The sequence below is a fragment of the Brachypodium distachyon genome, chromosome 3, assembly GCF_000005505.3.
Source record: "Brachypodium distachyon strain Bd21 chromosome 3, Brachypodium_distachyon_v3.0, whole genome shotgun sequence".
Taxonomy (NCBI): domain Eukaryota; kingdom Viridiplantae; phylum Streptophyta; class Magnoliopsida; order Poales; family Poaceae; genus Brachypodium; species Brachypodium distachyon.
Genome location: NC_016133.3, coordinates 43,514,011 through 43,529,909, shown reverse-complemented (window position 1 = coordinate 43,529,909; position 15,899 = coordinate 43,514,011). Strand labels below are relative to the sequence as shown.

Here is a 15,899-nt window from a genome sequence, read left to right as displayed (position 1 = left end):
TCTCTAGCTTGAGTATATATAGCCAGGAGTTCTACGGCCCAACGCCACACCGGCCGGCCATTACTACGCATGAGACAAGTCGAGATGAGATGAGATGAGATATGTGCGTATATAGCTGCCTCATCATCGTCCCATGTTAATCATTTTTTTGGTTGTGCGACGACTGCTTAATTTTCGGGCAGAGAAAAGAAACCCTTCAAAAAAATAATATTGGACAGGATCTGAGATCGGATCCATGCTAAATCTTGTTTTGGTCGACGTGGATGTATCCATATGACATGGTGACAGTCATTTTGGATCAAAATTATCTTGCTTTGCAAAGAGATAGAAATAGGATAATCGTAGAAATTAAACTTTAATTTGAAACCAAATCTGTTTTTTTGGGGGTTTTTTTTTTTCGTCCCCGAAAGGAAAAAAAACGTTATCCTAACCTTATCTTTTGACGGTTAAGAGATATAACTGCACTGCATGCATGTGGCAATAACGGAACATATATCGTTGCACCCTGACCAGCTGGCCATGCCATGCCGGCCGGTGCATCAATGCTAGCTTAGCTAGCCTGGTTTCGATGCAGTGCATGCATGGCCCTGATTCGATCTCTGAATCATCAATACATCGAAATCAGCACTTCTTTCACCCAGTGCATGTACTCCCCAAATATATACGTAGTCCCCAAATTAGCAATCGATCGATCCATCCATCCATCCAATCCTCCTCGAAAAAAAAAATCTATCCAATCCAATCGATCCCCAAATTATTGTAATGTAACTCCAAAATCCATAGTACTACTAGTGTCGATTGAAGTTAATTAATTGCTGATGTGTCAAAACAATGGAGTAAGTTTTCTTTCGTCTCGTGTAGTACAGCTGGGAGGACTTAATGCCCTTGTCTTGTCTCTCTTGCAATAGTATGTTTTCTTTCGCTCCTCCGTGTCGGCAAACCCACTCCATTTATGCTACGTGGCACGATGATTAGACGAGAGAGACTGATGCATGTGCATTGCATTAGCATCTAGGAAAATTCTTCTTCTTGTTGTTAATTTGAATATTTCCGTACTTGAAAAATGGAAGAAATAGGAGACAAGCTCAATTTGGATCGAGTAGGGAAATTACGGGTCGATGTTCAAGGGATATGTCTATACGATCAAGAAGGCTCTCAATAGTTAATTAGGATTGAGGAATACGAGACCCATGATTGGATTACTGAGATACTACCATCTCTTCATGAAATGGACTATTCATCATTATTGTTCTTTTCTTTTTCCCCGTTGCCTCTCCCCCTCAACTCTTCTGCTGTTCTACATAAAGTAGCACTGTAATTTACTTCACTTGATAAGGATATCTATGCAGCAGAATACATAACTCTCTTATTGTCGATCTCCTTAATCACTGTACACTCCGGAGTGACCAAGTGGTGCGATCCTTCTGCAGACTGCAGCCATAAGAAACGACACATCAGGAGGGAGCCATGCTTTGCCTAACGTGTAGTCTCTCCTTCAATTAAATCACCGGCTGGCCGGACTCTGCACCTGTACACACTCCAAGAGGATACATGACAAATTAATACGGAGTACCAGTGATCAGTAGTACAAGAAATTAATCCTTGAATGGGCAACATTTATGGTGTGGCTCCAATAGATCGACAGAATAGACAGGTCGGACATTTCTTTTTTTGAACTACAGTACGTTCAATCTTTTCGCTTTTCACGAAAAATATACTTTCATCTCTCAACTGGCATGACAATGTAAAACCTTTTTTCTTTTCTTAAAAAGTACGTTTGTAGGTGACAAACGTGTGTATGTAGACATGCATGCCATATATTATGCATTCACCTAAAATTATGCACAAATTTATTTATCTTTTTGCAAGTTTATATTTTATATATGATGTGCATGCGAACTTTTGGTCAACTTACAATTAATGATACTAGCTAGCTCTAGGCTACCGAGGAAAACCAGAAAAATTATATGCATGTGCACCCCTATATGAGCTATATATAGATATTCTTTCCAGAAGGATTGAGTCGACCAAACAAAACGTTGCCACGAACTATATATAGGTCTTTAACTGATGAGCTTCCTATGTATTTTCGACAACAGGCAATGTACGTGTTAGCGACATAATAGGTCCTGAATAGATGCTAGATCGGGCGAAAATGATTGCAAATGTCTCCGTTCCGAAAGATTATTAGTAGTTCAGCCATCACATCCAATTAACAGGTGATTAAGCACATGAAAAAGAAAGACCAAGTTAAGGGAAGACGTGTACAACAAATTAAGTCATGAATAACCCTACAAATTAGTGGTAGCGATAAATTGTGTGTATAAGTGGTGCCAAATAAGAGACATGCATAGAAATCTTAATTAAACACCTTTTCACCAGATAAAATAACCATGCACATATACATACATATATGCTCTAAAATTTCGCAATTAGAACTTATATAATCCCATTAATATACTTTATGTTACTCCTAGGAAGTATTTCAAAAATTGAAAGGCTTTGTGATCTTTTTTCCCATGGCGTTGAGATGCACTGTTTTTTTTTTTGGACGGAAACACGAAAGATCGCTTTTCTGGTGCTAAAGAACACCATTAAAGACTTAGAACAGATGACACCCACGTTGTGAACTCGAACTTGTACATGAATATATCATATATGTACGTACGTAGCATGTACTTGAAGAGCGGCCGCTACGTCCGTCCGTATATACGTACCTATCGCATATTGATTAGATCGAATTCAAACTGTGCGTACGCGTATGGTGGGTGGAAGCTCGTAGCTAGCTCCTAACTGGGTAGGTCCATATCATAAAGGACGAACGTCCATGCGATAATGCATGCAAATGCATATCTTCTATCGTCTGCATGAATGCTTATAGTATCATACATACTATACTCCGTAGTGTATATATACGGTTGGGCATTGTTATGCTCTGATCACCAATTGACATAGGAGTATATGAAAATTCATGTTTTCGATTAAATCTAAAAATACCTCAGTAATATGAAAATCGACCCTACTACTACTAGAAAGGATCACATAATTAAGTTGTCTGATGCATTTTGCTGTCAAAAAGTTGTCTGATGCATTCAGTGAGTGGATATAGCACAGCATCTCAACTCGTATATACCAACGTTGACTTGCTCCGACTCCCCTGTGTTGGAATATAAGTAGAATTGTCTTCTTTTTCTCATCAGTTTAAACTTTTAGGTGAATTGGTTTGGTGCACGAAAGTTCGAGACCCGGCCCACTTTTTGGGTCCAATTGCCCTCCGCCCTGCAGCCTGATATCCCTACGATGGATCAGCTGCATGATTACAGACATGAACACTCTCGAAGCATGCAGTGCGCAGGCTGTACATGCAGCTATGGCAACATGGGACGCGTATCATGGGTTGTTCCAGATCAGTATACCAATATATGCATGCTGCACCGGCCATGCCCATGCATGCAAGAAAGCGAACCATCGATGATCTATCTCTACGTATTTGACATCATGCATGATGTGCTAATTAAACTGCGAATCATACATGTACTATTGCTGCTACTGTGTGGCAGATAGAAGAGCCAGGAACAGTCATTTCGTCATGCATTAATCTATGCTTTGACTCCGGCCCAGATGGGCGTACGTGGGATCAATATATGTTAGTTTGACATGGTCAACTTGCCATAATTATGTATGGGGCAAACAGTATTAGAACGAGAAGTTAATTATATGTATGCATATGATGGGGTGGGGGGGGGGGGGTGGGGGGCTATATAGAACGACTATGGTTGGAAGTTGGAACATGAATGCATTGCAATTAATTAAGGTGTATTCTGTGCAATTGACTGTTACGGTTAATATGTTTGTCGACTGTGATGCATGACGAACCCAATGTGATGTCATACGGGTAACCTTTAAAAGATTAGAAACTTTTCGTTTTGTTAAAAAACAATCTCATTTTAGCAGTTTCTAAAGGTAGCAACACTTGAGGTGTTTCGATCGCCACACCCGGCCTGCAAGCCAATTTCCAAACAAATCTGCACCAATTCGTGGTGGTGGGAGATTGAAAGTAGAGCGCCACACCAAGCATGCCGCGAGGCAATCAAAGAACAAGTGTTGTAAATTATATTGTCTCCATCGATCATTATCAAATAAAGCAATATTTTTACACGCATCAATTCCACCTTATTTTAGCTAAGCAGCCGTGTTTATATTACTCCCTCCGTCCAACAAAAAGTTTTTCAAGTTTATCAAAATTTGAATGTATCTAGACATGACTTAGTGTATAGATGCATTCAAATTTAATCAAAATTGAGACACCATTTGTTGTACGGAGGGAGTAGCAAGAATCGATCACTCGGCAGCAGAAATACCAAGCAAAAATATCTTCATCTCAAACGGCATTTTAAGGTTTTAGATAAATTTTATTTAATTTGCGGAAATGGCAGCTGTTGGTATTAACCAACGTCAAATACATGCATAGACTTCACCACGGAAATAACGAGTGGAGCTTGAGTAGCAGATTGAAGTATAGGCATTCGTGCTTATCACACGTCGTACGTGGTGGCATATACAGTTATACACGTATATACACTGTCCCGACTGTGGCCATTCGATCTAAATTTTTTTGAAGGAGATTTAGATGATTGTCGCTCCCACACGTACGTATACTCGATAGTGTGAATATTTGAGAAGATAACTTGTCGACGAGGATAATTAATTAATTACCTGATCTCGGTGAGTCCATGAGATAATCAAGTACGGAGTACGTGCGTCGGTGCGTGCACGAGGAAATTAAGTTAGGAACACGTACGTACGTATGCGAAGAAAAGTCAGCCTGACACGTGCCTCCACCCCAGTGCACGCTTGTGCGTACGCAGCTATTAATCGGGCAAGCTAAAAATGGACGGAGAACGAGATTAATATCATCGCTCCCAAACAAACGATAATTAAGCATATATAAATGTCCAGTTGAAAGAGAGAGGCCGGCCATTTCGTCCTGGTACGTACTCACTCCGATCCTGCATGGTTGTCCAAATATTACATCTATGTATTTAGACATTTTTGAAAATAGATACGTTTATATTTGGACAAATTTAAATCAAGAATTTAGTATCAGACAAATCCTACGACATCGACACCTATCTATACAGTAAGTTGTACTGTTGGTTCTGGAGTACGTCTCTGTTGCGTACGATCGTTAATTTCTCCGTCTGGCAATGTCAGTACATACTGTACATGTATGGGCGCGTATATAAATACAATGTACTGCACTGTATATACGTGACAGCTAGGGCATGCAGGCCGGCCAAACTTTGGATACACTCGCGGTGTCCTAGCTTGCAGGTCGTGCATGCCTACGATCCACAAGCGCCGCAGGTTTTTCGTATGCACGCATGGATCAGATCGCAAGTATACTCAAATTTGTTTAAATATAAATGTATATTTTTTTAAAAAAAAATTCTGCATACACGTAATATTTCGTCGCTTAATACACGACGGAGGGAGCGAATATGTATCCACACGGACAGACCATGCATGCACGCACGACACGAACTCGATCACAGGTCAAACTTTTGGACTGATCCATACATGTATACAGGATAATACTCCTCCTCCGTCCCATATTAATTTTCTATTACATGTATCTAGCTAGTTGTTTTTTAGACATAGATACATCATGTTTGAACAAATTAGAGTTACTTAATACGATAATACGAGACGAAAGAATATATATCTCGTATAAATGTGCTGGCCCTGCGCATTATCTTGCTGGTAGTGCCAATTACTTACGTACGTGCGTACGATCAACAAGCAAAATTAATTAATTAAGCATTGTCGATCAGGCCTTTGCTGCAGGTTTTCCATATGCATGCATGCACGTATACCGACGGCATCTATCTACATGATCGAACCGTCCATTCAGATCGAACGCTCACAGACGTGCATTGCATATATTCACGCAGGGGTTGTCTGCTCCTCGATCGATCGCCCAATTATACTACTCCTAGTACTTTTTTTTAGAATCACGGGGAAAAAAAAAGCTACTCCTACTACACCGTGGTACGGGCCAGCGGTTTTAAGATAAGGAGTCAAGAAGAAGCCTACGTAGATGGGCCGTCCTAACTGGCCCGCTTGCCCAGAACACTTATACGGAGTACAAGAAAGAGAGGAAAAAAAGAGAGCAAGTTGAAGACGATTCGACTTGGAGTTGGGACAATTCTCCACCTTGTTGCCCTCGATATAGCGTGAGGATTATACGAAAATTGGAGTGAGAAAGAAAGCGGCGATCGGAGATGAGCCCTCGTCGAGATAGAGCGCGTAAGGCGGCGAACTCGATGGAGGCGAGGGTGGCACGGGCCGTCTCGGGGAGGTCCTTCTCGAGGGACCAGCGGCGCCCGCCGCTGGAGCTCCCGGAGACGGCGCAGTTCTTCTTCCGGCACCTCCCGCGCCGCAGCCGCGGCGGCGCCGGCCTCGCCGCCCACGTGGAGTGGGAGCGGAAGACCGCCCTGAGGAACACCATCCGCGACGCCTACCTCCGCGCCCTTGCGCGCCTCCCTTTCAACGGCCCCGACGGCGGCGCGCCGACGGTGCCGTCGCTCCTCCCGGCGCTCCTCGCCGGCGGCTACTGCTTCGGGCCGCTTCCTGACGCAGCTTCCAACATCATCGTCAATACGGTATGGATGCGTGCCGCCTCCCCCACTTCCCGCTTTGCTCCCGCCGCCGCCGCTACAGTTGTGGAGGACTTCGCCGACCTCGACGAAATCGAGCAGGGCTCGTTCGTCGGCCTCATGCGCCTGCTCCCATTGGATGACGCGGATCGTAACTATGACTACTACTACACCGCCGCGGTAGCCGCCAAGCACCCCAACTGCGAGGCGTTCGCCGCCTTCACCCAGTCCGGACTTGCCACGAGCCCCGTCGTCGCAGATCTGCTCGCCGGTAGTGGCGAACGGATTCTGATCTCCGCCGAGGACATCGAGCGACTGTCCGCCCTGCTTGTACCTCCTTCGACTCCTCCGCTGCACGCTTGTCTGAACGTGCCAGAGCCCAACTTCAAGGAGAAGCACATGAGAATCAAGCAACAATGGAGCCACAACCTGGCCGACTTGGCCATTCGCTACTGGAACCGCACTATTGGGGTCAGCTTCTTTTTAACTCATTCTCTAATTAATCACCAATGTGTTCTGTTTCTTGGTAGTGATTATGCTAATCGTTATTGCTATGCGCCTAATTTGTTTCTCCCAGACCTGAGCTACAGCTCCATGTTGTTTTTTGCCTTAGCGTTTGCGATTATGCGTACCAACACATAAAACTTCATGACCTCTCCCAAAGATAATCCGGCCGCCATTCAGCTCTTCTTTGCAGAGCATGCAAACAACGTTGGTGTTGTGTTATGCTGCCCTGTGCAAGACTCTGTCTCTCGGAGCGGTACAGTCTTAATTCTTCTTGTTTTATGCATGATACATATTTATGCTACCAAACGACGTGTTAGCAAATATCACATCCTTACGTAACAAACAAGAGTACCTACTGATAATCATATCGGGAGTGTGTGTAATTAGTTGAATGCCGAGTACTAACGCATCATCCAATTAAAGTATATATGATGCTTTTTAGTTATATTATTCAATTTTAGATCTATTTATGATAAACATTTATGCACAAACATATTACTCCCTCCGACTCATATTACTTGTTTCAAATTTGCCCAAATATGGATGTATCTATGTTTGAAAAACCTCTAGATACATGTAATATTTTAACAAGTAATTCCGGCCAGAGGTAGTAGTATTTTTTTGTGAAGTTAATATTATTAAAAAAAAATTTGGAAAGTTAATATGATAGTTGTGTTTGGCTATTCCTCGACAGGATAATGTTTCTTGATTTTGGTCGCTAAGCAGATGCATGCTTCTAATATATTGTGCAATCTAACATAATATTAATACTCAAGGACATGCTTCCAATATAGTCACTGCACATTATAACATCGTATTTTTGCTTAAATAGAAGACACGTGTCATCCTTCTGCTCTCACACCTTCATCTTGAACTTGGAAGAAAAATGCAACTTACAAATACTACAAAACTGATTGGTAATTTTTTTAGGGGACTGATTAGTTAGTTGTTTTTTCATATTGGTACTCACATAATATTTGTGTGCTCCATGCATCTGCATACTGATTATTTCAAACCGTTTCTGTTACAACACTAATTTTGAATAAAACATGTTTATATTTTTGTCAGGTCACTGCAGTCGTTGTGAGGATTTTCATGAAAGGATCATTCACCCATCTTTTGGAGCATACAATTTCCGCAGCCCCCTTAATGCTACCTTGAATATCATTGATTTTGATGTTGCAAACCTGTTGGACATCAAGTATGCTCCACACCTTTGGGGTTCGAGATATGCACGGGCAGAGGACCCAGTAGTGCAAGGTAGGGCGCCCGCCCTACCTTGATTTTGCCTCAGTTACGAATTGGGGAAGATTATGAAACGGGGATCTAAAAAGCGGAATCCGTTCGTGGTGTGATGGGAGGAGAAACGGTCGGGAACGAGAGAATCAAAGGGGAGATCAACCTGCGGTGGAGGCGCTCGAGTGAGGAGGAAGACGAAGGGCGCTCGGCAGCGGGATGAGTGGCGGCGCTCGCGAGAGGAGGAAGAAGATGCACGGAGCGAGGGGGCTGTGGGGCTCGGCAAGGAGATGGGGAGAGGGGGTATAGCTTTTGTTTTTTTAAGAGAAGGAGAGGGGGTATAGCTATAGGTGGCCATCAGGTTGGCCTGGCCGGCGCACCAGCCGGTCTAATGTTAAATGGGCCCGACCCCGTTGCAGCCCGATGAAGCCCAACTCATCCAGGCCCAGGCACGGCACCGTATAGCTGGGCCAACTACCCAAATAGTAAATGAGAATAACACGATTACTAATAATGTTTAAGAATACATGAATGAAAAATGACAAACTCGTGTTAGATGTCGTAACCTTTGCATCAAGTTAAGACAAATTATTAAATCGTTGTTAGATGTACATTTATTTGGTCCTTTAGAATTTGTATTTGCGTATCTGTATAAAATAAATATGCAAAATTTCAACTAATTTAACTCTGAATCATTAGAGGCAGCGATGGTGCTGATTTGCATTTTTTTATGTGGTCTGTGAATGACTTTGTAGGAGGCAGTGATGACGGGTCAATTGTTGCCTACATCGGTGGCCAATCTTCGACGGCGACGCCCGTGTAAGTTGGTGTGTGTAGCGTTCCAACGTAACTTTGCGCAGTCGACGAGGATATAGCCTGCAAAGACTGGTTCTCCGAGAAACGCAACTTCTGCACTCTTAGTTATTTTGGATATCTACTTTTGATGTCCATGTATGATTGCTCATTGATGTCTTAATTGTCATACATTTACTCGTATTTCTTGCTTAATGAAAGTCGATAGAAAAATTATATTACTTAATGATAGTAGATATGATAGCCATGCCCACATGGTGTGTATTATTGTTTTATGAGTTTTGATTTTGACAGACTTCCATACTATGTTTCAGACTGTGTAGTTATTTCTCATAAGATACCACATCTCTCGAACTATGGAGAAAGACGTTGCTTATTAACTAAATATCTACTTGATATTTTTAGGTCGCTAAGTATGGAAATATTTTTGGAAGCAAAATATAACCATAGTTATAAAGATTTGAGTTGTTGATCGTCCGCTCACTCCACCGAAGAACCGTTTGCAAATTATTATAATTGTCATATATTCTATGTTATAGATATTTATATTACATCTTCAGATTATGGTTAACATATAGTGTGATGAAAATTAATATTTAACATAAATATCACTAGATGATATATCATAAATGTACCAACCAAAAAAATGCATTCTAAAAAAGTCTGAAAGAACCAAATTATTAGAACATATTTTGCAAACCTAAAAATATATTAAATGTGATATCTATGAGACTCATAGTGTTATAATAAGAATTCGCCATATCTAAAAAAAATTCTGTCCTCCGCCAATGGAGATATGTGCTTCCCCTGGTTACACTGATGGCTACACTTTTGGCGACTCTACACCGAGAGTGATCTCATTATAATTCGGTAGGCGACTCTAGCACTGAGAGTGATCTCATTATAATTCGGTAGTGGTTTTAAACACGCGCAGTGACAATAGCAAAGAACACGCATGTTGGCTTATCACCTTGATGCTTTACCTGGAGCAACACCCTAATCCCATTAACTTCTGTCCGGCGCAGCTGAACTCGAAGTCCAGTTGTTTCTGTGTTTATACAACCATTATAATTCATCGGTGACTAAACAATTGGAACGAAATGAGAAATTGAAACAAGTTACGACTAAGGTCTTCCACAATGTGGTCGGACCATACTTTGCATTTTTCGCTGCGACGAAACACCGATCCTTAAAACCGAAATTTCCACAGTGTGCATGCATCGGACCATACTTTGGAGCAGGACCCACCTAAGATTAAAAAACTCCATCCGTCCAGAATCCACTACTTCCTTCGCGTGATATTTTCTCCCCCGTATCATCCCATGCCATGCAATATTTTTTTTATTGTGGTGGTTGAAGTTTGCATCGGTGCATATCTATAGATCAATCCGTGCTTTGAAAAGTTTGCACGGGCTTGCTGCAGTGGGATGAACCGATCCATACTATCAAAAAGTGGAGTTTGGACCGATCCATACACCACACTGGAGAAGGCCTAACAGAGGCAAGCCATTGGCATTAATTAGCATACATGGAAACTTAGTAGCCAGTTCTTTCAAGTTGAAAAATTGAAGAAAAGCAAGTTAGTAATTTCAAAATTGTGCACTTGGAAATGATAAGCAACAGAAGATGCTGGAATTTTGCATCTCCTTACAGATAGGAAGTAAAAACCTGGTTTCGGTCTGAATATTGCAGTCAGCAACTGTTGCATCTGGCTACACAGTATTGTTTCGACGACAGATTAAGTACCAATCTGGCTTCGGTCTGAATTGCAGTCCGCAACTGTTGCATCTGGCTACACAGTATTGTTTCGACGACAGATTAAGTACCTTCCTAGCTAGCTGCGCGACGTACGGCCAATCAAACTTAGGTCATATTTGTTTGGGCTTCTCCTTTAGCTTTTGCTGCTCCTGACTTTTTAAAAAACACTTTTCCCGTTTACACATGAAGCTGAAAAGAAGGTCGGGAGTTACTTCCCTCCATAGGCTGGAGTTGCCCTAAGCTACCCATTCAGATCGGCTATCGGACGGGCCGACCTTTGTTCCCCAAATCAGGGCGAGGCTCCCTCTCCGTGGCGGCACGCAGCCTCGGCCTGACGTCACTCTAGCTTCGGCAGGACTAACATTTTAGTAAGATTAATTTCAGATCATCAAGTGCTTGCTTGTACTCGATCATAGCCACATAGGAGGCTCACACGATCACACCAAAAGAGAAAAATCGTTCCTGTCTTAACGAGCGCTCACGAAACACTGGTCAAGAGTTTCAGCTCGTTATCTTAACGATCAATAAGAGCTAAATGATCGTGAGCTTAACGAGCTCGTTAGTCCAGCCTCACCGGCTCAAGTTTTGGTGTCTGCAGTTTCACGGCAGTGTACATGCGGCTATTCCAAACCTTTGAAGTTGATTATATACTACATAGCTTTTGGTGTTACGTTTTTCTTCGCTGGAGGCTCCGGTGAATGTCGAGGTGCGAAGGGAAGAAAAAACATGAAGATGGAGATTTGAGCAGGTACTGTTATACATCTCTGCAAATAGATCCTCATAGACACACCACACAAGCAACTCCTTAGAAAGAATCTTCAGATAAGACCACCACAATGCCTCAGCAGGAAGGTACTCATGTACAAACACAGAACTAGACGGTAAACACGGTACGACACCACGATGACGACGAACATACTCCGGCATGCTAGGTATTACCACCTTGAACAAAAGTACTCCTTGGGGCAGCATAAGTTGCCCTACCCTTAAGCTACCCTACAGCCTGTCTGATATATAACCAAAAGACATTTTTTTCCCTCTCTCGCTCTCTGCTCTCATACAAGCAATTCATCATGCTCGGCTTGATTTCAGGCTTCTCTGCTATACTGATCCGGGGTTTTTGGACCTCGTCTAGGATGATTGCTGCGACTGCTGCTGCTGCTGCTGCTGAGCCTGCCGCGTCTGCGATGGCTGCTGCTGTTGCTGCTGCTGTATTTGCAGCTGCTGCATTTGAATGAGCTGGGAGTTCATCTGCTGTTGTAGACCCATCTTTGACATGCGAGCGTCAGACGTCTCACCAGTTGCGAGTTTCAGACGCTGGACCTCGCCAGTTAGTGCTTCATTCAGAGCTGGGGTACACATGAATCAGGTAAGAGGAACATAAATAATTGGAGAGAACACTACAGAACAACAGAATTAAATTATGTAACAGCATTCAGTGGATCGAATGTAATGGTTCCTAATGGCAGGATGGATTCAAAATGTAAGCAAGCACTTGAAGTCACAAAAGAGGACGTATGTATTTCTAACTCAATTGCTCAAGTATAATTTGCAAGACCAACACTGCAAACTACAGCCGGCCTGGACAAGTAAATATGGAGACAGTACACCTAACTATTACTGTGGACTCAGACAGAGATAATGCAAATATCATAGACAATTGTTTCCCTAGCATAGCAGTTTCAGAGTGTAAGGCTGGCAATTGGTATATATTTTCATCTTTGAATAGGATCAACTTGCCGTGCATAACCACCAGTAAATTATCACCAACTGCAGTTAGCCTATGTGTGCATAGCAGAAACAGCGGGGATGCACCTTAAAACAATTTATGCAAACAGAGTAGTATATGTCAACCTTTTCCCAAACACTTGATATAAAATATGGCACTTATGTCAACCTTTTCATCTTTGAATAGGTTCTACAGTATATGCAGATATGGCACTTTGCCCAAACACTTGATATAAAATAGGGATCCAAAGGAACAACAGAGCACATTAGCATCTACATGAACCTTTTCGGTAAAAAAAAACTTCAACTAGAAATCTCATTGTAACCAAGACTAACTGTCATGATCCTTACTGAAGTTAAATCTGGTACAACTAGACCTACAAGAAAAATTCAAGGTAAAATAGTCTTGAGTTACACAAGATTTTTGGAAAACCTTGAACATATTGACCAAACTAATTTCTCCCAAAAGAAGCATGTACCATGGTACAACACACACAACAGGTGACCCACCTACCTCCACCCAAAATAAAAATATAAAAGGAACAGATTGCATTAGTTTTTTCAACTGGACCCATTTGCAGAACGGTGTCATTGTCCTAGCCAAAAGGACTTCCATCTACACAGAAAGTAATCAAGACACAGTATGCCAGGAAGATGTGCAAACTAGCACAAAAGAGAATCAACAATATTTATAAACTGACTACCACAGAGAACCAGCATGCAACCTTCTGTATGTTAATCGGGAATCGTATGTATTGACATAATGAGATACATGACACCATGCATTGAACTCCAAATAACCTCCAAGCGCAACTTGACTACGGAGTATTATATTTTAAAGTAAACTGAATGGATAAATCTTAGGTTGCTTGCACTTGCACTTGGTAAACCCTAAACTGTCGAGTGACATAAACAAAAACTACCCCGAAACATAAAACAACCGCCCACTCAACATTGTCGATATTACTTGCTACTCAGAATACTTCAGCAATGCACCATTTTAACTATTCGAAATAGCATATTTGCTAGTTTCGCAAGCAAGACATCAACCAACTTCATTCTCAAACCAATTTCACTTTCATCAGGAAAATCGAGGAACAATGCTGGATAGGACCATAAGAAGCATACCATCTCTCAGTTGCGCTTGTTGCTCCATTGCTTGCAGCCTTATTTTCAACTCATTGTTCTGGGTGGCAAGTCCTCCAGAGTCCCGCTGCAAAGAAGTGCATGAAGAGTCACTGATACATCCTATCATAAGCTGAACTATGATTCAGAGCGCTGGCACGAGACAAACCTGCAGCATTGTCAACTGTGCCGAAAGTGTAGTCGCCTCTGTTTGCAACACCTGCACCTTATGCTCAAGCTCTTGAATGTACCTCATCTTGCGCTCCTTTGACCTCGCCGCAGACTGCCGATTCGCCAAAATCCTGCCAATTAGAACAATTTGTGAGGACTAATTCGAGGAATTAGATTGATTTTTTTCACACTCCATGAAGAAATGCACACCTCTTGACCCTCTTCGGATCGGTCAAAGCGATCTCTGCGAGGCGTTCGTTTGCCATGATCTTCTTCTTCTCAGCCTCAGAGAACTCCCCATTGGCAAACTCCGTACCAAATAGCGCAGCAGCACCGCCACCGTCCAAGGACCCGCTCCCGCTCCTCGAAAGGCCACCACCACTGGAGGACGCCAGCGGCAGCTTTGGCGACTCGTCGCCAGCAGCAAAGTTGAGCTTCCCCATGAAGCTGTCCATGGACAAGCTGCGGCAATGCCGGGACTTGCCCCCGCCGTCCTTCCTCTGCGCGGAGGTCGACTGGCTCTCGGCCTCGTTCTCGCTGCTCTCCGCGGCGCTCCCGGCGCGCGTGCCGCTGGCGCGGCTGTCGTCACGGTCGTCGGAGTTGAGCGCGTCCATCCCGTCGAGGTCCATGTAGGCGTTGACGAGGTCGTAGAGGGCGGCGTCGTCGCCCGATCTGCCGCCCTCGGGCGCCGAGGGCAGCTCCCGCTTGACGGGGGCCGGCGGCGGGAGTGGCGGGCTGAGCTGCGAGAAGCCACCGAAGGGGATGTCGCTGTGGGAGCGGCGGTGGCCACGCGGCGGCAGGCCGAACGGCGGCGGGTCGGAGGTGGAGGAGGGCGGGGAGCGCGCGGCGGCCAGATCGGCGTAGGGCGGGGGCGGGAGCGAGTCGAGCGAGAAGAAGAGCGGCTGCGAGAGCGAGCGCGCGTGGCCGCCGCCGGAGGGGATCTGGTGGCCGCCTCCTCCCCCGTACGGCGAAGGCAGCCGCGCGCAGGGCGCCTGCGGGTGCGCCGGCGGCCGGGGCGACGCGGAGAGCCGCCGGTGGTACGCGGCCAGGTCGAGCGGGGTCGGCGACCGTGGCACCGGCGCCGCGCCCCCTTGCTGCGGCGACGCCAGCTGCTGCTGCTGCTGGTGGTACGGATGCTGATGCTGCCGCGCCGGATCAGCGCCGCCCGAGTCGTCCATGGAGAAGCTCGACCCCCAGAAGCAGGCAGACGCAGACCGGAATGGAATGCCGTCGGCCGAGCAGAAGCGCCGACCTCGAGCTTGGCTTGGAGAAGGCAAAGTGTGAGAGAGACGAGGTCGCTGGAAACAAAGCAGAAAAAGAAAGCGATGGTTTTTCCGGGCAAGTAATCAGAAATAAAGAAATATTAATTTAATGATTGTCTCGTGGGTTTGCGTGTGCATGTGGTCCGAGCCGCCGCTACGTGCCGCGTGACTCCACTGGACAAAACAAAATAACAAAGCTGGATTATTGATGTTACTATATTTATTGAAAAAGAAAATCTCTAGCTTTTTTTTTTCTTCTTCTTCTTTGGAAATGAAATCTGATCTCCTTTTTTCTCTTCTGCTAATCATGGGTCTTTTAGCTTTGGAAATGGAGTGATGGAGCCTATGGTTGACCAAAAGGATGGGATGGTCGCCCACACTCCTGCTTTCAGGGGATTTTAGGCGGTGTGATTTTTTTGGCCGTTAAATTAATGGTGTTTGATTGATGATTGATGGGCGTGCGCCGTGATTAGTGGGTGCAAGAGCGTGGGATCAAGGCCCTTGTTTTGGACTCCACGGTCTCTTCGCTGCACTGCACTGCAGAGGATAATTAAGTTACATTATCCGCCACCGTCTAAGAGCATGTCCAATGCAAAATATTTCAAGCAGCGATACAAAATTTAACCGGTTTATTCTCAAG

The 15,899-nt window shown here is 44.1% G+C and overlaps 1 protein-coding gene and 1 pseudogene across 1 annotated transcript; one reads left to right on the top strand and one right to left on the bottom strand.

Annotated features, from left to right (window-relative positions):
* The first annotated feature begins 6,169 nt into the window (after window positions 1-6,169).
* Window positions 6,170-9,516, top strand: LOC100826459 (annotated as a pseudogene).
* Window positions 9,517-11,700: 2,184 nt separating this feature from the next.
* Window positions 11,701-15,332, bottom strand: LOC100832880 (transcription factor RF2a). The gene is made up of 4 exons (XM_003574824.4): window positions 14,208-15,332; window positions 13,996-14,128; window positions 13,830-13,914; window positions 11,701-12,322 (listed from the first exon to the last, which is right to left on the bottom strand). Exons 1-4 carry the CDS (start codon window positions 15,173-15,175, stop codon window positions 12,105-12,107), a joined length of 1,404 nt encoding a protein of 467 aa, XP_003574872.1. The 5' UTR covers window positions 15,176-15,332; the 3' UTR covers window positions 11,701-12,104.
* Between the last annotated feature and the right edge of the window lie 567 nt (window positions 15,333-15,899).

What these genes read in the sequence shown, in the direction of transcription:
- LOC100832880 (XM_003574824.4), bottom strand. Translation starts at nt 15,175, where the DNA reads ATGGACGACTCGGGCGGCGCTGATCCGGCGCGGCAGCATCAGCATCCG. An exon ending in CACAGTTGACAATGCTGCAG is followed by an intron (nt 13,915 to 13,995) that starts GTTTGTCTCGTG and finishes ACTTCTTTGCAG; the next exon opens with CGGGACTCTGGAGGACTTGC. An exon ending in ACAAGCGCAACTGAGAGATG is followed by an intron (nt 12,323 to 13,829) that starts GTATGCTTCTTA and finishes TGTGTACCCCAG; the next exon opens with CTCTGAATGAAGCACTAACT.